This window comes from Mizuhopecten yessoensis, unplaced genomic scaffold (genome assembly GCF_002113885.1).
Source record: "Mizuhopecten yessoensis strain PY_sf001 unplaced genomic scaffold, ASM211388v2 scaffold10447, whole genome shotgun sequence".
Classification (NCBI taxonomy): Eukaryota; Metazoa; Mollusca; class Bivalvia; order Pectinida; family Pectinidae; genus Mizuhopecten; species Mizuhopecten yessoensis.
Window position 1 is genome coordinate 1,224,396 of NW_018408551.1, and position 25,686 is coordinate 1,250,081.

Consider the following 25,686-nt stretch of genomic DNA (forward strand, 5'->3'; position numbering starts at 1 on the left):
CTTTTCTCACCTGGTATTGCCAACCAAATAAAAAGTAATAACATGTAGAAATAGAAAGAAATAGAAAAATCCGTATTATTGCAATTGGTGCAGTAGATTTATTTGGATCGATTTTTTGTCCCGCAATAGAGGGCACAAAAGCAAATCCCAAAGACTGCAGTTGGTTTCCACATTAGTGGCCTTTTACGATATATGCAGTGGGTAACAGTAGATATATTCGTTTCGCGACCCCGACCTGCAGGGGTTCAAACAGATAAAACAAAAGGGCTAATAGACCTCTTTACATCAGAACCACTTAAATGACTTAATAATATTACACAACGCTCTCTGCGAGAACCCAGAAGGAATGGTAAGCAGGTCGAAAACAAGAAATCAGTTTGTTCACAAGTTCTAAAACGCCATATGGACCTCAATAATCAGTTGAAATCTTTTCATTAAGACAATTTTTAATAAGAAAAGACAACATTAGGAATCAAGAAATTAAGATGTAAAGATATTTGGAACACCAACAAAAATGGCAAAACCATGCACGCCACATGGAATGTTAGTATCAGAGGTTATTATTTCAGAATGCCGACTGTTTAACGAAATGCAATGTGTATCTCATTAATTATTGTTTATTTATAGACTCATTTAAGAGAAATTATTTTTGAAAAACACGTCTTATATACCAATTTGTTTACTTCAGTTTTCTATATATCTTTAAAATTATGTTTTTATACTGAAGTGATCGACCTTTAAATTTACGATCGAGAAAAGACGAATCATATTCACACACAAAAAGTATGTCCCGAAAATTCAGTCTTTACTTTATTGTATTGGATTATGTTGTTTCCGGTTGGTGGTGTTGATATATAAGTATTTGCATTCCGATTCTGTTATAGTGTTTTAAAACTGAGGTATACTTTGTTTTCCTTTTCAAATCAAGAATAAGAATTAAAGTCTCATGTAGATATAGAATTATGACGTGTCTGTTTAACACCCACAGCGCATGGTCTCTGTAGCATTCGTGGTTAATGCTATATTAGATCAGAAATCGACTGTGATGATTAATTGAGGTGTGTACGTATACGCTACTCCTACATCTAACTAACCATCACTTTTCATCGCAGGTCTGGCCTATAAGTTAACCCACGCCCTCACAAATCAATCGATTCCGCGAGTTCTACCCTGTTTGGGAATAACCAACCAATAGAACAATCTGATGTATCAGATTGGCAATGACGGAGGTTGGCCCCACTGATTCCCTTAGTTATCGTACGGTATGATAGCATTGGGTTCGTATTAGTGTGCTCGTGTTTGCGTAATATACCACACTTTCTCAGCAGAACAAATATAGAAAATCAATTTATTGATGCTTATAAATTAGTTTCATTATTGGTAGAAATTGTCACTCATTCGCGAACAGTACAGTGGTTTAGTTGGATCTGTGTGCTCCTGATCTCTTTGATACGTAGTGTATGGGATCGTGCCGCTGGTTTGGAGTCGTATGTAGTCAATGTGGGGCGAACGTGGGTACGGCAGCATTAGCGACATGACATGGGTGTGAGCATAGACTATAGTACACGGCGTTCTCACCATCGGCTCACAGCAGTACAGGATACTCCCAGTACCTAAACATCGACCATGTTGCAGCATCAAACTCGACAAAACTAGCAAACTAGTGATAGATGATAGTTTAACTGCCTAATATATTATATATTAGTAAAAAGGTCTTTTTTAAACACTGGTGGATTGTATTTCAAATTTGAACTTAATTAATTTGAAATTGGTTAAACAACACAACAGCTGTGCTTACGTGAGACATTATCTTGGTTCTTTTCCAGATCTTTGACGAACTATGATTAGCATATACATACTGTGTTCGTGCTTGGTTCTCCTTCTATCCCTCTCGTGTTCGGCGGAATACTACATCGGTAAGCCTAATAACTGTTGTATGTTTTCCAACAATGTGTTTTCTTGTACTTTTCAATTTCCATTTTTATACCATTTTTGTCTATTGTATATTTGTGCTTCTTATAAACTATAAACGTTCGATTTTTAATTTAATGCGTTTCAATTTTGTCCTCCATTAATGTTTGATACGACAGGGCACGCTGTAAGTGTTCTTTCTACACAACTATAGTGCCCTTGGAATCACTAGTTCCATTCAGATTTCATTTCCTTTGTTCTGTCGATGTCATACATGTATGATCTGATGTCCCTATTCCCTGGCGTTGTTTTATAATAGGTTCGGTGATTTTATCAACATCCCAATAATGTCCCCTATGTTCTTTTTTTAACTCATCACTGCTGGTTTTAAAGATGGTATTGTTAATGGTTGTGTGTTGGTATCATTTTCGATATAATCATATACAATCTAAGAAACAAAACATAAAACTATATACATTACTGCACTTTTAATTAATTTAACTTATTTTGTAAATTACTTTTGTAATTCTGGTTCAAAAGACTTGGTGAGCGAAATGTAGAATGAGTAAGAGGTTTAGATCACCTTACCTCGCACATCACCACGAAACGATTTCTAGTCCACAATGATCGTTATCACTAACGATCCGACTATTCGTCAACGTTTAGTTTTTTGAGTTATAACGAGCCATGTACCCAAATAGATATGGCTACAACATTGCTGGTAAATGGTAGGATTAATATAACGACAAGTTTGATGATTTGAACCCTCTGTTATTATTGAACGAACTACAATTGATCTATTGTAATGCATGTGACTATATACGATAGGTTATATGCTATAGTGATAGTAACACACATTTCCCTGTGCATTTCAATGATCAGTGTTGTAAATATATCGTTGTATTTTCACATTATACTTCTCTAGTGTACATTTTAGGTTAATTAAAAACATATCTAAAACTATTATAATCTGCCAAATTGTGAGCACATATTTCTTCTTGGTTGACTTTTCTTGAAATCAAAATTAGTCAAGTTTTACAAAACTAAGTTAGACGTCCAATATCGATATCATCTAACCTGAAGAAGTCGATCGCTCAAGTCATTAAAAGGAAAGTTGTTATCAAAATTGTGATAGAGATTTCATCCCTATAGTAAGATCAGGTAATTCACAACCTCTCGCTTATATTCAAATGTATTGATATTATTCATCAATATATATATGTATACAAGGTGTAAATGCATTCGAACGCATAGATACTGTCAGTGTTAGTCAAAGTTGATATATGGCTTAGTTATCTCCCTTTTGTGTAGGTTGACCAAATGCTGTTTCTTAAACTACATTTCTTGCTGTACAAAACTTAATTATGAATGTGACATCCAATATTATCGTGAAGATTTAGAGATCTGCTATTGTTGGTAATGTAGGAGTAGTCAGACGATACCAGCGACAATCTTTTTTCAGATCATTACAATACCGATTATACGTAGACATTGCAATCGCCAAATAGAACTGGCTCCGGAATCGGTCTGATTGGACGGCACTGATACTATCCAGATTAATACCGAAAATCCTCTGGAAGTTATTGGTGATGAGAGCAAATAATTATCTATATTTCGTTTCTGAAATTATTCATCATCATCATATATCAGGTTTCATTAGTTCCACGATAGTTTGTAAAAATGAAATTCAAATCTGTCACAGAACAAAAATGATGTTTACGTAATTTGTTTCCGGCTGTGGGTCTGTTACATCCAATCACGTAGTTATGTCAATGACCCTTGATATAACTACGTGATTGGATGTACATGTACTCTGTTGAATCTTTTGTACATGATATGAAGGAAAGTATATCAGAAATAATATATTAGTATAAATAAAACTGTTTTTGTTTTAATTTAGGTAGCTGGTATTAGCTTTTCAGTTTTGTATTGATGTTTGATGTATTTATATTGTACTCATGGTGTGTAGTCTGTAATTTCAGTCTGGATGCTTTCATGTTACTGAAACAATTAAAAAAACGTAAACTATATGTAATCATTTGTAAATTTTGATATTATTGTAAAGAAAGAGTTTGTGTGTTTCCCAATACTAATCTCCTCTCAATTACCATCCTATCAATGACAATCATGACGGCTAATAATACCACAGAGGTAGATAAGGGACAATTGTGATAGTTTTAGTAACTATCTTGACAGATAAAATGGCCATCAGAGTAACGTGATCATCTTGATAATTGGTTGCATAGTGTTGAACGTCATATCAACAGCTTATGTCATTTAAGGACCATTTTGATAGATAAAATGACAATTGTGATTTATAAAATTGACCATCAGTATAAACAAATGACCATCAGTATAGACAAATGACCATCACAATATTGACAAATGACCATCAAAATATTGACAGATGACCATCACAATATTTACAAATGACCATCACAATATTGACAAATGACCATCACAATATTGAAGTAACAATCATGATGTTAAAGAAACTATTCCGTCTTTTCGTATTGCAGAGTTATCTGCTCTTGTGCAGGTATTGGTTGTTACGTCATATGTTTGTGAGACGACGTAATTTTCTCACACAAACCAATGACTTAACAATCAATACCTGCTCACAAGAGAAGATAACTCTACAATACGCAAAGACGGAATATCAAATTAAAGTGAGCATTATGATGGCTAAGGTGATCAGGTGACCACCAGCGTAGATAACATGAACATCGTATAGATACAACGTCAGCGTCTCTGTTCATTGCATGTTGATGCGTTACATGTGTAGTTTGATCTGTTTGTCTGCTCGTCCTTCACAGCAGTGTGAGGTAGGGTTTAACGTAAGTGTCGCACTGTATGGATTCATGGCCGATTGTTAGGCTTTCTGGGGATAGATAACACATTTCATTCGTTTATAGCTCGCCGTCGGCAATTTCAATAGAGTTGAAATCCTAATTCAGTTTATTGGTAAATTAGTCATTCTTTGCTGTACCATAGGCTGTGAACTTTAGTTTCTCTTCAAAACGTGCTTTAACACACGATTATTGATATCTAGGGTATTAAATACCCAGTGATTAACAGGTTCATGCTATTGAGTAATTGAAGTTTAAATCTAGATGTTACGTAGACGGTATTATACAGCATTTGGCTATGTTTGTATGAATTTGATTTGGTTTGTGATTATTGACTTATACCATTCTTATTTTGGAACCCTAGTATCATGAACGTAACCTTTCTAAACTTTTATTACATGAGCACTCACGCTATCAAGTTTCACTTTATAATCGTTTCAGCTGTAAACACAACAGTTGGCTAAGATAGCAGCTTAGTATTAAACATAACGGCGCTATGTTCAAAAAGCAACGGGATTTACACAGTATGTATTTATAATTCGCAGTTAGTTGTGTTGACATTTCAACCAGATATGATATTAAAGCATATGGTTGCCATGGATACCAAATTCAGCAGTTTAGCACGTACTTAGTGGAAATAGTAAACAAGTTAAAGGTTCTGATCTGTGCTAGCGTTTCATCACATCTTATTGACAATTCAAATCGTTCTGGTGTTTTTGTCTCTCTTTCTATCACAATTTTGAACAAACATGACAATACCCATGAATCACTGGTTTTAATAATAGTACTGTGATCGCGAATACAAAACGGAACACGAACAAAAACCAACCTGAAAAGCATTATGAGCAATGGCAGAACACTTGAATTCCAGTAACATGTCGTAATTTCCTAATTTCCTAAATTAGTAATCTAATTATTATGTGAGACATTCATGTTAACATATGAAATATCATGATAAAATAGAAATAAAGAACCTTTATGAGATGGTCAACATACGTGCATGTAGATACATCGGATGTTGTAAGGGATTCTGTGTGTAATACAGTTCTCCTTAGTATGCAATTATAACGTGCCTCTCTTAATTACCTTTATTTACGCACCTCGCAAGCTGATTATAAAGCTAATATATTAGCTTCTTTGTCTCAAAGAGTTGAGAAGACTCCCATATTCATTACCTTGCTCTTAATCCGCAGAATTTATGATATGAGCTGGGTAAACGAGAGTACGTTAGCTCACTGTCGCCTCACTGTCGCCTATACTTTTGTGTTCTTGTTTATTACATAACAACAGGAGGACTAGAGCAAAACGACAGAACTGTCATTGTTTCAGTGATTCATTCTATCATATACGGTGTCTCATATTATGTAAATACATTAGAATAATGCCCAGAACGTTGTGACGTCAGGGCACTTGAAAGGGGTGTAAGATGGCAATTACTTGCACTCCTTTCCTATCCCTGACAGTTCTTTCATAAACACAAATGAATAAGCGAAAACGATATCTCACTTATTGCGTAAGTGTGGTCGAAATTAAAAGATTAATTAAACATATAAAGCTGACAAAAGTATTTATGAAAAACAATTTTGTTATAACTACCACTTAATAAAAATATTTAGAATAAATATTAACATGGAATGATGGTAAATGCGTTACATACTAACTTAGTTCGTCAATGCATGATACATGTACGTCAGAATGTGTCTGTCTTCTAATATTGAAGTAATGTAATATTGCATACAACGTTTTTCTTTATGAAGCTGTACCTATTTCCAGTGTTATTGAGTCGGTACACTATCACTTTCTGTATTATGGAATGTCTGCTCTGATCGATCGATGGACATCAAGTCCATCGGAATGACTATTGTATTGACATCTTAACCTTGATCTTTACATTCTCGCTACTCCTGTATTACGTTACATCTAATGTTAGACCATTAACTGCACTAAATTTAATCAAATTAAATAAACAAACAATGACATCAATAACAATTATACAGTACATTATATTAGCCGATATATACCATATACAATGGAAAAGAAAAACAAACCAAGGGAATGCCGGGGGTAAACAAAATTGTAACTTGAACTCAAAACCAATGCAACTGTTCGAGCATATGTTCAAAAGAAATAGTAACATGGAGATCCGTACATGTGTTCTGGAAGAGTGGGGGGGACTTCTACTTCATCGACGACACCTAGGTAAAACCAAATCAATGTCACGTTCTTAATGTGAAAACTGAGGAAGTCACAAACCTTTTCCCAATAAGATCATGATGGTGACCATACAGCGTTTATAGCTGACATCAATCTACAACTCTCAAAACCATGTCTTGTAAGCTTGTCCAACCCATGACATATATCAGGAAAAACATCAAGAACATGGTAACAGAGTGTGTGGGGGAAGCAGTGTGTTTCTTTTTCTAAACATTTTCTTCATGATATTGAATTGTTCTTTTTACACAACCAATAACATTTTCTATGTGACGTTTCGATGACTAGTACGATATGTACACTGTCACTTTCATCAGACAAGAAAGTAGTTGAGGAAGAAGCGTTTATATAGGTTTCGTCATTTCAAGTTCATGAGATTTCGAGGGATTATAAATCATCGACGTGGTCAATGGATTTCTTTCTTTTAATAGACAACACGTCGTCGACATGAAGTTGAAGGACTAAAGGCAATGTGTTTATTACCGGTCCTGACATCTTTTTCAATAAAGTCATAATTTTACTAAAAACAGCAGCCATTAAGCTACCCCATCTATATGTATGTATGTACTTTCCGTCCATCTGTACTATACCACGTGGTGTGGTAACAAAACGTACACTAAACTTAATTTACTGTATATATTTCCCTTCTCTCTACGCATATAGTAAAGAGATATTTAACACATTGCACTTCGCAAACTGGCCGCATATGTTAAATAGTCCTGACATTTCCTCTTTCCAAGCATGAACTAACTGGTCACCTTGAACTTCCTTCTCCATACACTGGTTCCATGTGGTACAGTGGTCATGACATTGCTGGGGTAAGATGCTGAATCAGTTTGGATTCAGGTCCCATCTCTTTCATAAAACATCGATAAACGGAATGGTGTATGGTTATGTTCGCCCTCTGATAGGGTCAGAGTTCGCTCCGATTCATCTGCCATATTCTATTGTAGAATCTAGACACGATAGCAATCAGTTGATATTGCCGAGGCTGGAGTTATTTAACTAAATAGCTGACGTGAATAAGATCACAGGAATATCATTCTCAAAGGGTATAACAATAGCTCTACTTCGGGGGGCGGGGTCTACTCAGGATATTATTATTTATTTTATTTATTTATTTAGTAACTTTTCTCTAATAATGTAGGAACAAACATGATATGTTTAATATGTACCCTGTCGATAACGATCCTTTCTTTCGTTTGATAAAAACACACACCGTATCGTCTGGTTAGGTTTGACAAATAACGATAGGACCAGTAATTGATAGTTGTACTAAATCAATTTTAATGTAGTTTTTAAACTTTTCAACACAACAAATGTTTCATTACTAACGAAAGCTTATCAAGCAAGCAATATTGTATGTCGGATGTCCTACCCGTGCTTAGGCTATCAGCGATAGATATTGTATGTCGGATTTGTCATTCGGACTATTGACCATGTCGGTTGTTCGTGTACGGACTATCAGCGCCGAATAATACATATCAAATGTGCTATTCCGTATTAACATCCATGTTTATTGCATGTAAACTATTTTTTGTGACAGTGACATGAATATGTCAATTCAATACGAAAATAAAACAAATTATTAAGTGACCTTATGTACATGTACTGAACAATTTCAACACTGTAAATGTTATAAAGGTTAGAACATCCCTTTTGTGCTTCGTACCTACCTAGCTAACAAATAACACATTTTCATTCCTCGAGCTTTGGTCAAGTAATTTCTTTGTATACCTCAATAAGAATAAGGTAGCCGTATAATGAATAAACAATTCCAATACATAATTGCCAAAAGATTATTAGATCTCAATAGTTAGAAAATAGAGCACAACTACATGTACCACCTAGAGCAAAGGTGAACACATAAACTGTGTTAAGTCATTCGTTGTACATATTTGTATATGACTATTATTTCTATAGTTACTTCCATTATGTTTTGCCTTTTCCTTACCCTCGAGTGGCGCCTGGTGACTATCATTTATATTTTTCGCCATGTTGGAAGTTCTTTCGCTCACTTTTTTATAGCTTGTATAATGAGACCTATCCAAATAAGGGGGGGGGANTTTTTCGCTCACTTTTTATAGCTTGTATAATGAGACCTATCCAAATAAGGGGGGGGGAACCCTAGCAATGCATTTTCATAAATGCATATAAATATTATATAATCAATATGTAAAGTATATACCTTATAAATCATAGAGAACAAGAGACACAAAACAATAGTTGCATGCACAACTGTATGTCTGTGCCTAGTAATTTTTAACTTCGTGACGTTATGTTTTACAGTATATCCTACACCATATATATAGAGTAACACACAATTAAATATCACCTTTACATGTTATTTATAAGAACATGTTTGGGTTTCAACGCCGTATACACGGCCATTTCGTCCTCGATCCTAAATCAAAAATCTGCAACACACCTTGAGTAGGCGCCTTATGTACGTGTTATATACAACGACTTTTTCACAACTTTCGTGAAAGTACGGAAGGTTTGGACACGGTACAGTGTCAGGTAAGTTAATGGGTAAAATAAGCAGAAATATACAGGACAAAAATAGTGAAATTATTATTCGTAGAATGGCACTGTCTACAAATACAATAGCCCGTAACCACGGGAATGTCGAGGATGGAAATAATCGTGCTTTTTAACTTTGACGCTACAATTCAATACTGGTTTCATCATGCCGTACAGGAAAGCTTGTCTTGCCTTGTCCTTGTTTCGCTCTGGTTTTTTTTATAAGGTTGAATTATTCTTTTTCTTTTTTGTGAGTCTCTTCTTCTGCGGTCCTTGTTTATTAACAGTAAGGTTAAATTATATTTGTGCTTTGCGTGTTGACCCTGAATATGTCAGTTTTGCAGTGACCATCTTTAGGCTGAGTAATGTGAAATCAGTTATATATATAATTATAAAAAAAACTTAATAACTAGTCAACATCTTCTAAAAGTACCGAACCCAGACAGTGTATAAGGGATACAGGTTTTTGAACACTATGCAATTGTTGGTTTGGTGATGTCTCCTCTTGTTTTAGATTATCAACATCCCTACACAGCGTATGTTCCATGGTTATGGTAAAAGGTTAAACAGAAACACCATAACAGGCATCGTATGCCGAACATAAAATGTTAAGTTCCATTTAAGTTGACAACGAAATCCTTATTAACCTGACGACATGATTCTGCTCTAAGCTATATACATTGTACTGTTTCCGCAGATAACCGATTTCATAAATTATCTGCGTTGAATGAGGTAATAAATAATGAAATGAGTTGAATTGATGTGTCTATTTCCCAAAGAGAAAGGTCAATCAAGCTGTCCAATACATAAATCTATCTCTATAACGCCTCCGAAAATATTTCTTCTGTTAGAAGCGTCTTGGATTGATGTGTCTGTTTTCGAAAGTGCATGCTCATTAACCTGTCAAAAATAATACAATCTCAGAAAATATTTCATGTCTCTGAAAAAATGCCCGCCGTTATTTCAAATATTCTCGTTATTTTGATTGCATAGACCATTTTCTTCTTTGGGGGAGGGGGGGGGGGGGCGTTCTGACATTAAACCACTTTTGTATACAGATACCACATTACTGGTTTAGTGAATATGTAACCACTGATTAATTAATGAGTAGGTCACAACTGGATGAGTATACAATATATATGTATGACCAAAGTTGATCCACTGTTTCTATTTGTATATAACTACTGCTTAAATAATAATGTAAACATTCTTGAAATTGTATGAAACAGTGAAGTAAGCATTGTCTATGAGGTATAAAACGACCGTTTAAATGAATAAATAAGTACGTAACCACTCTTTAATTGTGACCACTTTTTCAATAAGCATCACATAACCGCTGTTTAAACGAGCATGTTACAATTATTTACCTGAGTGGATTACTGCTGCATTACCGTTTGTGATAAAGACGTGTTTTTGATATTCACGGTTATTTTTCTAGATGTTTATGGAATGTACAATATATCTACCATGAACATCTCAGAACAAATGCATACATTCTTCAACAATGATGATAATTAAAGATTATACCACTGTATTTTTAAGGTTTGTTGTGAGAAACAATTTACTCATCGCGAGCACGTGGATAAATGCGAGAGGCCACCGCAGGTGGACTTGAGATTTTATCTATTTGCGAGCGATGAGAAAATTGTTCGAACGACGAACACTGAAAACACTGTATGATAAACTTTTTATCATCTATAATACTTCCTTTTATATTTATTCATTTAAAAAAAAAAAACTCAACTAAACACCATGCTTTCCAAATGACTTCTAAGCTCAATAGTCACTGATCAACGATCGCCTGTGACAAACGTTCACAAATAGAAGTTTTGTGCGGAGGAATACAATGAACCTTAAAACTACGTTGATATGTTTATGACGGATATTTTCTTACGCGAATCACTTTTGTGTGGACACTATTTCCGGTTTCGGACGTCATCTGGCTCGAGCATACGTTCTTTTTGAGAAAATACGTTCCCAAGTGCTAGGGAATGCGATTACCCGTCTCATGTTCTTCTCAAATTGATCTCAGGTAGTTCTCAACTTTTTCTCATACTGACAACCAATGATAATGAATAAAGTAGCACATAGATGATGATACTCATTATGTTTCTATAACAATCAGACAGGTATGCAGAGATTGTCATTACAAACAATATGACGCCTCTGTAGACGGTTAATTACAAACAATATGACGCCTCTGTAGACGGTTAATTACAAACAATATGACGCCTCTGTAGACGGTTAATTACAAACAATATGATGCCTCTGTAGACGGTTAATTACAAACAATAGTACGTCTCTGTAGATGAATAAGTATACTCCATACGACACGTTATCACAGGTAGTCAGAACCCTTTCTAGTTCTCAGGATCAAAGAGCACCATCCGTGACAGTTCCCTTTTAAAGTCTACGTCTCTTCAAATTCCAAATAGAGCTACAATCGACAGTAGCTATATTAACGAATCTACTGGGCCTTTGCTTTGACCAAATTGACCAAATTTGACTGCTGGGCAATTTCATAGGATGATAAAAGGAACAAGCCTTTATTTATCAGATGTTTTTATCTTATTTTCGACCAATACATGGTACCTGTAATGAAGAAGATTTATTCTAGCAATCGTTTCTTAGATGTTGTATTTCTGCCAAACAAAGACACCTGTAAGAATGCCGTTTATATATTATTTTTGTTAAAGCATTATCGAACCCAAAAGACTGAAAAACAATACAATTCGTGAACTATTTATTTGTGATTAATAAATGTCAGCAACCTGCATTTTTTCAGAGCCATTTTAAAAAAAATAATGCAAAAGAAATAGTTCAAGCTTAATTAGGCCCATTGAAGTCCAATCAGCTTTAAGGCACGTACGCGAAATTCTAGTTTAAACGATGATTACCCCTTTTTTACACAGCATATCGAATTAATTACTTCGGCTTATGAACTGAGTATGCAAACCAATTGCTCTTGAACTATATTGGATCTACTTATAAAATATTACACGTGACTCCTTAACCTCATATACGTCAAAAGTTTAATATCCACAATATTTACGATGTGTTTTAATGTTTCAAAGAGGTAATATCAACCCTGAATAAGTTCTCATCATCATTGAGAAGCATTCATTAAGATCAGGTATTTATTTTGTCTTTGTGTGAGGATTAATGGGACTATTTTGTCAGTGTTTGTTAGGAGCATATTGGCGGAAGGTTCTTACAACTTTATTCCCTCGCGAAAAAACAAGTTTCACCTCGAATATGTATAAAGGTCGGCTGTGTTGATACCTTGCCATTTAATCATTTAATTTTGAAGTTCTAACCGGTATTGACAGTGTGATATTTTCTTTCATTTTCTCTACTTACAGCGTCAAGCTGACGATCAGAATGATATTGTGTTTTATACGCTTTCATTTGTATAAATTTTAATGTATTGGCTACCATCCATAGGGTAGTTAAACAATAATATTACACACATGATAAAATCCACGATCAGAAGGTTACTTACGGAACATTACATTTACATAGGACATTATATGATTAGTAATGAAACATTATAAAACAACTCGTCTGTACATATCAGCTATTTCTGTTTCGTTCTTTGACTATTTTTTTTGTTATATTAGAAGTATAAAAGATTATGTTTAGTTTTTTGACAACTCCATATATTCTTGCTTATAATTCTGAATATTTTGATAAATCACAATCATTCGTCGGATGTTATCAGTTTACCAGATATTCTTTTCTGACAAGTACAAAGATAATAAAACCAGGAGTTCGGGAAGTGTAAGCGTCTTCTGCTTCATCGACAACACTTGCTATATAAACCGAGATCAAACCAAAGCAATGCCACGTCCTCCAAATGCGACAAAGGAAAGTAACAACGAACAGCAAATCACACTAATAAACAAACTGGGAAACATTGTTCTTTCAATTCATTAGCGCAAACATTGAGGACTTAGAAATCCACTTACAAATTTACTCTTGTTTCTCGTAAATCACACCTGCGATAAAAAAAAATCCAAAATAAAATACATTCCACCAACCAACTAAATGAAAAAGAACGACATCGTCAAGACATGCAAACTTAGACATCATCAGCAAAACATATACACAATGAACCCATGTATAAAAGAATGGCAATGTGAACCAACAGGAATGTAAGCATTCAACACACAAAGAATTACATAACCATTCACAAAATTCAGACATAATAAGCAAACACCAACGGAAGACATCATTGACACACATAAACAACGGACATCATTATTATACAAACCGAGAACCACTCAAGGAGGGTTATGTGAACCACTTGCAGCACTGGTGTATTTTTAATTACCATGTCTCCCTTTTGTCGGTTACCAGCGACCTAAGGCACTGTAAATACCGTACTTTGTCACTGATTGAGTCATCGATCAAATATAAGGGTATGATGGTTAACCTTTACTACAGTGTGGGTGGTGTGCTTTGGGAAGAGTTGGAGCACTGTTGATTTGCTCACAGTTCAACATGTAACAGGTTAAATAATTCATTTTAATATTCATCATTTATAAACGTTTTAAAACCATCATATCTGATCTGAAGCTTCGCATGCAGTTCCTCAGTATTTTTTGTGGAAAACATGTATGCAATGCAAATCGCAGAGGAGACATTCCAATTGCTTCCAAACGTTTCTGTTCGTGGCTGTTTGGATTCCGACACTGGGAATCAGTTGCGATACTTACAATAGTTCAGCAGCGTCCCCTTGAGGCTTTCAGGAATCGCTAATTAGATTTTCACAATAATTTAATCGACTTCTTTCATGAGACTGTCTAGTGCAAACTGTGAACAGCAAGCATCAGATAGGTGACGAATGCTGCCAAATGGGATTGATCTTATACGCCAATGCGTATGTTGTTGACGGCATCGTGTTTTATACGGAACTAATCATTCCATTTGACACTTCCCTTACACAGATTTCCTGCGAGCCGTTGTCGCGATGGACGATTGTATTGTGGACGATGATATGTCAAGGAAGACTATAAATATCGGAAACAACGATATATATCTTGGTAAATGATACGTATCGCGTTAAACAATATGTACCACGATTGGCGATATATATCGGGGTAACTGATAAAGCTTAATACTAAAGTCAGTGATATGAGTCGCGACGGATAACTTTTGTGGATAATCAGTTGAAATGTATCCAAGGTATAAAAAAATCAGTATTTGAAAAATAAAGTTTGTTTAATGGAAATAAATGCTTTGAAGCTACAGATATTTCACGATTTTTTATTTTATTTAAATGAACACTAAGCTTTACCTCATTTTTATAAAACTTTTTTGAGGATACCAACTCCTCTGTCCCTTGCTTAAAGGTGGGACCGTTAATTAACAGTATCTTGTGTAGTAGCAAACGTAGTGTCACTCCCTCATTACCAAAGAGTAAGCTTCCTTTGTTTCTATTGAACTTCCAATAGTGTCAACAGCGTTCAGACTATTTGTTATCGGCGAACGTTCTATCAACGCTGATGAAATTTACATGGTTTATTTTTAAACTAACACGTTTCCATTTATATCTTGATAAAAGACACGACCGAGATATTTCATAATGGCTGTCACAATCGTGCGATTTAGGTTTATCTTTATTGGAGTGTCTTGATGAACTCTGTTATTATTGGGCTGCTTAATATGACTTACCTGGTTTGGAGTCGCCTCTGTGATTGGTGATGGTTTTGCAATCTTTGTATGGTCGTAGCCTGTATTACTGGGTCATGATTTACATGGAATAGATAGTCTATGCTATAAAATCTTGTAATGAACGTTAAGCTTTGTTTCAATATTCAAATTGCTATATGCTTGCCCCATGTTTGCAAGAAGAATGATCAATAGCAATTAAACGTTTCATTTGTGGTAAAATCTTGGATCAAAATTAAAAATTGAAATTGGAATTGAAAGGCCTGATTGACTACATGTTATAAAATCTGCCATTTGATCTAGGATGTGATTCTCGTTTAATTTTAATCAGCATGTGATTTAAAGAATTTTTGTTATTTGTTATATATTTTATTATTTACTACTTTAACAGAATGGAAATTTTTTAAGATTGCATTCTTAAAACTAACACCAATACTTTAACAATTTATATAACGAAGGGCTCTGCTTAATATACCCCATGCTGTCACCTGTCTTAGTAATCATTTGGCTATAACTACCACTGGCCTATAAATACCACAAATATATATGTTGGCATTATTGTCATTAGAAACCACAAATATACATATACGTTATAACACCAATATATGTAGCTTCCAGATGTCTATACCTACCAGCTCTCGGTATCTACCATCAATGCAATGCTGACACCCGTACACATACAGCACCCTCCCGTCATAGCTGGCACGTCTATACCTACCATCACTATATAGATACATGTATACCACATACGTATCACTACAAACCTCACTATAAGAGACAAACAATACCGTTATACCTCATCTGTGTAAAAGGGTATCTGATTCTATCGATTCGATCAAATTACGGAGAAACAATCCGAACTGTTTTCCCTCTCGTGCTCAAATTTCTTCAGTCGTATACCCTTCATTTTGTGGCCTCACTATGAAATTGAGAAAACATGTATCCCCCAGAGGTCCGGGTTATAGTAGTTTACAAAAACAATGGCACAAAGGCCTGATGATATTAACCATTGTGTTAGTATTCTGCTTCTGCATAATAAAACGTTTGCTGACATTGTAGAAGGAAACATGATTCCTTAGTGCCCCTCAATTTATCATTTGTCACTCGGGACTCCCCTCACTTAACATCACTTAACATGATGAATGCCTGTGGGATAAATAATTGTATTTCCCTATAAATGCATAGTATTCTTCTACTTTATGGTCCCAAAGGTTTTGATTATACAAAAAGAAACAACTATTTCTATCCTTATATACTGACATACACAAGGTATTACATGTACAATGTATAGCTACATGTGTAGTTATATTATATATAATATTTTTTCTGCTTTTATAATTTATATATATATATAGATACATTATATATTAATGACCTAATCAAAAATGTACATTACAGTTTTAACCTAATATTTTTCTTCAAAAAAGTGATATGGTGTTTTTTTCCTAACCACAAAACACTTATTGTCATATTAACTCCAACACACATTCTTATGAATAATGTTTTTTTTCATAATGGCAGGACGAAATGATGTACAATGTACATAATTAGTCAAAGAAAAGAAGAAAGAGAATATTCTTTTAAGTTTCTTCATTGTGCAAAACATATCGCTTATTAAAGCGAACTCGTTTCACATTTATTAAAAAAGGTTACACAAATATAGTCTAAGTTAGCTCTACATATTTTGTTCCAGAGGAGAAGATTCCATTTCCAACCTCGCGCTTAATATCGCCATTCGTTAAGTTACCTTTCCAAACGTCATACATCGTCTAGTCTAGCTGCTGCATACATGTACCGTGAGATAATCTCCACCTTTGTATTGGTAGAACTGATAGGATCAGACCACACTCACCTATATTTACCATCAATCTTTAGCTTCCACCAATCTATAGTTAGTATTAGTCCTCACCTACCATCTGACTAGATATATATATATTTGATAGGATCAGACCACACTCACCTATATTTACCATCAATATTTAGCTTCCACCAATCTATAGTTACTATTCGTCCTCAGCTACCATCTGACTAGATAGATATATATTTGATAGGATCAGACCACACTCACCTATATTTACCATCAATATTTAGCTTCCACCAATCTATAGTTACTATTCGTCCTCACCTACCATCTGACAAGAATTACCACCTATATACATTTGTGTCTCTGCATGTAACTACCACTTGTACCTATCGCCTGTCTTTATCGGTGTTCCATATTAGCAACCTGTATTATATACCACGTGTCTATTATTTTTCGTTTTCCATCAGCTGGTTGCAACACACTCGCTTCACTGTACTTTTTCCTGTCCGCCCAATACACGCTTTGTTTTCAAGAATTATTTTCATGTAGGACTTCCTTTTTATTGTTAACGCCACATCCATATTTGGACATGTCCTTTGGAGTCTAACAAAGTTTTGCTAGTCATTGACACTGCCTTCACAGCTGCCTAATTGATTCCGATTCATTTCAGATTGTAACTTTCCTGTTCCGGGAAACTGTCACCATGATAACGCTTATGTTTCTACAGGGACACATTGAACCTTACTTCACCAGATTACATTGCTATGTAAAATCGATGGACATACAGGCAACACGAACAACACAGAAACCTTTTAAAAAACGTATACAGCGTTAGACATTATGCGAATGCGGTTTGTTCTTACAGTGTATGGATATATTTTTGTGCAAAGGATTATCATATCAAGTGATTTTATCACAACATGCATCGCCCTAAGCATGCTTTGTTATCATGTTTGTCTTCGATACATAAAACATAAGCTGTAGGTTATGATTGAGGGCTATATCACGTGAAAGATAAAATATCTCAAGAAGATCGAAGACCCTGGCTGTTTCGTTTTTTAATGTTTTCTACGAGTGATAACATACACAATAAGTAGTTAAAGATAATTAAACGGAATCCTAGATCTCATTGTCATGGTTAATGTTCTTAATGTACTTAATAATACCCAACCTTTACCCAGGAGCTTTAGTTCCCGAATGCTTCCTCCTGTTGATCACTTTCTTCAGGTTTTCATGTAAACATTAACCGCAGACACTAACAAATAAAATAGCCGTCCTTATCTTTGTATTAACTTGTTAACATAGGTAGAAATAAACACCTACTACATTTCGGTATGTCTATCTTTACAGTGATAAGAATAGCATGTAATGTTTACTCGTAATTATAATCCTTCTCACACGTATGTAATTATCATTTAGTATGTCAGATATTGGCCAATGAAAGCAGACGGTACAGCGAAGACGTGGTTGAATACGGCCATGATTTTATCCCCGTTATGATATTGTCATTCTTTTCCGTAATTTTCCAACTATTGGTATTTATGTTTTGACTATTGATTCTATCTTAGAGCCGGCGCTATTAGATATCCATCGCTATAGTTATGCCAATACATAATATATCATATGTATGCACCGGATATATCTGTCTTCAAGCTAGAACATGTTCCCAACTGTCAATTGCCAAGTTCCCACTTACATTTATATCCGTTTCAGCAACCTGTTTATTACAGGGTAGCCATCCATCCTCTGATCACATTGTGTAATCTATGTTCACACATTCAGTCGAGTTTCTTAATGGAATCTTACACATTGACTGTACCAAATGTTTACACTTACTCTAAAAAAATGTCAGTCAGGAAAGGTTTTGAAATAAATCAATGTACGTTACAGTACAACTTCATGACAGTTTGATTTGTGTTTACTAGAAATAATGCCGGGGAATATTATTATAGATGCACATTTCTTTTATCATTTGCGATACCTCTCGTGTGGGCCCGAAACCGATGGTAAACCACCGAGTGTCCCGATCAACGAACCCGAAAAAAACGGTCAATGAGAATGGCTGTGTTCTCACGAGCGATCGTAAGAATGACGTCAATATCGTGAATAAGCAGAAAATTATGAAATGTCGGGGAACTTGTTAAACTTCGAAACAGCGTGAGATTTTGGTACACGTAGGAAACGGAGATTGTGCATTCGTAAAGACAACACACTTTGAGCGGAAATGAAGTGTTTTTGAGAGAATTATATCCATCTTTCTAATGATGACACCGTTTTTGTCCCCTTAACATCTAAAAGATTCTTTTGCGCCGAGAAAATTAGCTGGGTCAATTTTCAGAGAGATTTCAACCCTTCTGGTATTAACCATCATGAGTAAATAGATTAGTATGCTCCTTAAAAATAGGGATCGGTCTTAACAGACTCACTATAAAAATTATCAGGCCCCTTTGATATAGAATACCTGTTATACAAACTCCAGTGTGTAACCACAAATACCAATAATTGATTGATTCCGATAACGTTAGCCGACTCAGTAAACTCATGGCAACTCTGTCTTTGAACTTTCCAATAGACATAATCCCCATAGAACCTAACTTGCGTGTGTAGATTAAACATGATCAAATGTGTGCTGTACTAGGGGTTCATTGAAAATCTGTTTCTATCTTGGTCCTCAAGGAGGAAATGAATATTTATATTTCCACTATTTTCACACGATTTACGCTATTCATTCAGCACGTTTTACGCTATTCAAATATCCACTTAAATGTTAAACACTGTTAAAGCTTTCAGCAAATACTTTCATAATCAGTATTTATCAACAGCAAATATCTTCTTTTTTTGCGCGCGCGCGAACATAATCATAAACATCGCCAAAGAACATTTTACAAAATTGAAATTTATTACATTCTTAGAAATAATTTAGTCTCGTGCTGGTACGGGGATAGGCTATGGCTTTGCAGTTGTTTTGAAATGTATTGAACCGGCAGTAAAACGGATATGACGCATGCCAGACGTGTATTGAGCGTGCAGGGCAAATATAAACGGATCAGTCTAATGTATCGTATAAACTACTAGCAGTATCGCAGATGCAAAACAACTCCTATCAAATACCAGACAAGTATGTAATAATAAGAGGGGATATGACCATACCCTACGCCTTATCGACCTGAAACCTCTATATCAACCTGATATGAATCGGGGATTGATACAGGGTAGGATCTGGATTTTATCGCTTATTTCACACTGTAAATATTTATGTATATGTACATGTAACTTATCACCAATAGAGTTTAAAAGATGCGTATTCTTTGAAATGTAATAAACCAGATTAAAATGTCAAAGACTACTCCCGTACTCTGTAAATACATTAAAGCACTAAATAGAAAATGTTAATAAATTAATAGAATATGGAAATTAGCGGCCTAATCTTTAGCGCCATATGATAATGACGTCAGGCAACTACGACAGGCAACAAGTCTAAACGCAATTCCCCAAGACAGATCTCAACCGCTGGTAATAAACGAGTGTTATAGCAAGTGCCACGTTCACAAAACGATTAAATCGAATAGGAACCTGGAGATGTTAACGGTAAAACATGTATTAAAATTAGGTATAATCACACTTACCAGTATTAACTGTACCTTTACCACGTGACACCGATTTCCATTGTATCTTAACTACGTGACACTCATGGCACTGGATGCTAACCACACGTGACATAGATTTTCACATTAACATGATCACGTGATACTCATGGTCACTGGACTCTTACTACATGACTGTCTTATTCACTACCAAATTCACTTGATACTCATATAAACTCGAGGAAGCACATAATACTACACCGTGTTCAGCCAGAGTGTTACATTTAGCTCTCATCTGTCATCAATACTTTGGTGCAAACTCCTTTTTATTTCAAGACTTTTTTTCAATAAATAAATAAAAGTAGAATAAAAAGAGAAAATTGAAACTGACATGCTAGCGTAGTGATAACTCCATGATTTCTGGTTTCTTATCTTGTATGACTAAACTAAATCAAAAACGTTTGCGCTAGATGCATTGTACATTGTATTATCTAGTTTCCATTGTTGAGGCACGTAATGGCATTTCATTACTTGCGTTATTGACTATGTTTTTATTTATGATAATGTCTGATCCTGTCTTGGCATGCATCAACCATGAAGGTGTCGATTGATTTAAATGTCCTGTCCATGTCTCATGTGTTAACTATAGGATATCTGAATACAGTGACCACTTGTTTTGTCTGCTTAACGATATCAAGACAGAACCTGAGGTGCTGCATAATACTCCTTCCGGGATCGGCCTAGGTGTCCACTTGTACTTGTACCCTGTATCAGTCCTGCATTGTTCTATTTCTCGGGCGATGCTCTCATTAAATAGTGTAATATGTTTTCAAGGGAGTAGATTATACACTGTTGTTAATCGATTGATTCTTCATAATCCGGTAGAACCACTTTACATCCGTGATCAACACGTGTCAACAGCTCTGGTTACTTTCACCAACTGACATTTGTATAATGAAATATGAAATTTGAGACGGGCTTAAAAGCTGTCTAGCTAATATACACGACGCCAGAGCGTCTACGTCACTTTGCAGAAAAGATCCATTTTCATAATGGCAACCGTGCAAAATTTGGGGATGGATGGTCGCAAGGAAAGTCACCATGGTCAACTTTCTCATAGTGGGTTGCAGCGCAAATGTTAATTTATGAACATTACCAGCAGAAATGCATTTCATTTGACTATGAAAGCAAAACCTCTCGTGACGTAACACGTGGGCTACTTATGACGTCGTAGATTAACCTTGTTTAGTGAGGGTCTTGTCGCTTCGCTTCGGATAACATGGAACGAATTATTTAAGAACAAATGAGTAAAATTCAATAATTTCTCTTTGGTGAAAATGTAAATATATGGATTGAACGGCGTTTATTTTAATTTTCATACTGGTATGAACATTTTAAAAAAGACGTCCAATCCCTATATGAACCAGAGAAGATTCAACGTTGAGCATGTCTCCAGGAACTAGGTATATATATATATACAAATGTAGTGCAGATTTGTAGATACCAGAAGTAGATTATCGATATGGGATATCCAGTAAGTAGCTGCAACGTTGTATCTCGACTAAAAATATTGTTGTTGAATATAAAAAAGTAATCTGAGTCGGCATTACGAAACACTGAATGGATAAATAATATTTTGGTTTATGATTTGTTTTCCCAATCTGAGAGTTCATATAGAGAGTGATATAAATGAAGCTGACGGGTATGCTGCGTTCTTGTTTATGATGTTTTCTGAAGTATCACTTTTCAGATCTATAAGAAATGTATTTGATTACAGTTGGACTTAACACTGAAGTTTGAGATGGGTCACAAACAAATGAAATTAACAAAAGGGCATTTCGTTCTTCTGTCTAACATATAGGACACATCATGTAATGTTTATGTACTCTGGTTTCTCATTCCTCGAGAGGAATGAATTATTCGACACCCAACAACCGAATTTTCTGATGACTGATTCAGTTGTAACTAACTCTTTTGTTTTCCTCCGACAAATTAAGTCAGGTTCAGCAATGATCAACAACCATGGCCACCCTCTGACGGTGACGCCCCTGTATAATTGACATTAATCCTAATGTAAGGAAGGCATGTTTTATCTCGGCCACGTTAATGACAAAATGATCGCCCGAGTCAGTCAATGAATCTATTCACTACGACTTTGTAGGCTGCCTGGTTCTATGTACATCGCTCTTAAAACAGAAATTACGTGTCGCATTAATAGGTTTTATCTGATTTAAACCGGAACTTCCGTGCAGTCAATTAATTTCAGGTGCAGGTAATGAACTTTGATCCGGATTTGAGTCGATTGATATCATCTCTGAAGGCGTGATGTTTGACCGAACATTCCCACAGGAGTGGTAATGTAGCTTGTATTCCAAGTGAAGCATGTTACTTCTAAAAGTAAGAGCAGGTGGATGATTACGATCTACACATCCCTTTCGTATTCTCTATTTGTTTTAAGTTATTCGTTAAACGTTTCAAATAACTCAAATTGATTCGTTATAGTGTTCAGTGTATTAATGAAAGATGGCGGGATGCATCATATGTCCCTAATGTTAACACCTGCTTGCCACGAGGGGTAGTAACGAAGCTCAGGGTATTTAATCTATTTATGCGCAGTTCAGCATTTTCCTCTTCTCGGGAATCAGACTCCGCATTCATCATAGTGATTTATACCAATGTATGGTTAGATTGATCCTTTTTAATGACCCACTAAATAAAACTACGATTATGAAGATAGATACAAAATCCTTGTATAGAGAATTGTTTGACCTGATCACCATTAATTAGACTATTTATATACATAAAATTTATCACAAATTCAGAAAATTCCTTCTTTTTTAAAATGAACTTGGTTTGTCCTTGTCTATTTGTGATGTGGTACCTTTTATCTATTCTGGGCAGCTGCTGTGTTTTATTCATACATATATTTAAAGAAAAAGATTTGCAGACATTTTTACAATAACCAATTTATTAAAGACGTTGGGGAAGATGACGTTTGATATCCCTTGAATATAAGTTGTGATAAGATAAATCGGTCTCGTTGTAATAAGTGATATTTGATGTAAATTCTTGCTGCTATGACAATAAGCACGATTATTCTACACAAGAAAGGTTGTCAGATATCATTACTCTTCAAGTAAACAAACAAATGGATGTTTAATTCAGCATTAAGAAGGATGAGTCAAAACCGTAGTATGCTGACATTGAAAATCCTAAGATCATATTCCGAAATAGGATATAGTTTTTAATGTGTATAGTTTATGGATAAAATAACGCTATCGGAATAGCAGGAAAAGGAGACCCGAGTTTTGCCGCTTTGGGTTTTGTAAGTGATCAGTCTGGATATTGAGCCGGCTCCAGGTTCTTTTCTTTGAGCTAAATGAGGAAATAATTCCTTTGATATTCGACGGAAATAACTTTATTGACATAAATCAGTTTTCTATTAATAACAGGAAATCTGGGTTTGGCCAAATGGTCTTTATCTTGTGACTAAGATTAAAGCAAAACTGTAGGGCTAGAGTTTGTGATGCGTGTGTTCCACAATATATAGCATCAGAGTGTTGTACAAAATCCAACAAATGAAAGACGAGCTTGCATAGCAATGGGTTTACAAGGCCTTTGGTCAAGGCTAAATGTTAAATCTTGCATCCGTTTCACAGGATTTTTGTTACAAAATCATGACAATACCATTCTAAATAAAAAGTAATTTGTATATATAAATATATAATTAACTCGTGTACTATGTTGTACATGTAACAGAAGTTAATGATTTTATGCACACACAAACAAAACAATTAGGAACGGAATGAATATTCATTACTTATAAAATAAAGAATTTATTTGAATACTGCATACTGATTTAATTTTCGAATACATTGTGTGCCATTGAAATACCAAACTCTTTCCTGCTCTTTCCGAATGCAGTCTCGGATAATTTTTTCGCTATATATGAAACATGCTTTTTAAGTGTTCGATTCGCATATCTCTTACAAATTAGGCGAGAGAGAAAGAGTCAAGCATTATGTTGGTGTGACGGATATGGAAATGCTATGCCCAACATTTTATATTCGTGTGTAGAATTTGTTATCAGAAAACTTCTGTTCTGGTCAAAAATTCTCTATTCGAGTGTAGAATTTGTCACCAGAAAATGCTGATCTCACAAAAATTCTATATATTCGGGAATAGAATTTGTCATCAGAAAACTTCTGTTTTGTCCAAAATTCTTCATTCGATTGTAGCATTTGTTATCGGAAACTTCGCCTCTGACCAAAATTCATCATTCGTTTGTAGAATTCGTCATCAGAAAACTACTATTCTTCCCATGAAGTTGTAATCAGAAAGCTTCTGTTTGATCAGAATTCTATAGCCTATTGTTGAATGTTCATATACCCTTACCTATATATGATATGCCTATGTTTCTCCCAAACAACACAAACGGAACAATTACATGCATTATTTCTGTTCATATTATACGTTGTACGTTAAACTATATACGTTACATATCCACTGCATTTATAATAATAAGATATCTGTATTCACGTTTTGATGACTGAAGCTGTATCAAAGTACAAAACATGATATTTGATTAAGAGACTTCTAGGTACATATGTATTCCCTATTGTGTTGTTAAATATAAAAATAATGGAGTGTTGATGTGTCAGTGTTGCTGCTGCACAATTGGTAATTCTGAGTCATTTTACCTTTCCAGGTGACGATCTCGGATACTCAGATTCAGCCCTAGCCACCCTTCAAAAAGTAGAACGGTAAGCGATTCTCATTCGTTCCTTGTTATAAAATCACCAGTCACACTATTTATTAAGAGTTGGCTAAGAAAACTTGAAAGTTGGTCTTCAAACTTCCTACAGTATACTTACACTTAAACCGTTGTTATCACAAATCAAAACAAGATATATTCAATATTGTCGCAATATTAACCGTTACGCTATCAAATGTACCAACGTATAGCCATAATATAACATCGATAAAATTAACTTAAAATCTAATAAAAAAAACTATCAATCTGAAACAAAGTCAAAATTCAATGTAAATTTCGAAAATAGTCATTGCCTTTTAAAACCCGGCCAACTCAGAAATGTAAGTGGTACCTGTACTCATGACAACAAGTAACACG

General features: G+C 35.0%; 1 protein-coding gene across 1 annotated transcript in view; it reads left to right on the forward strand.

Moving 5' to 3' along the window:
• Positions 1 to 1,286: 1,286 nt before the first annotated feature.
• Positions 1,287 to 25,686, forward strand: part of LOC110460665 — a 29,603-nt gene continuing 5,203 nt past the window's right edge. The window contains exons 1-2 of the mRNA XM_021513705.1: positions 1,287 to 1,916; positions 25,264 to 25,318. Coding sequence (XP_021369380.1) covers positions 1,841 to 1,916; positions 25,264 to 25,318 — 131 coding nt within the window. The 5' untranslated portion in view covers positions 1,287 to 1,840. The remainder of the gene's footprint in view (positions 1,917 to 25,263; positions 25,319 to 25,686) is intronic.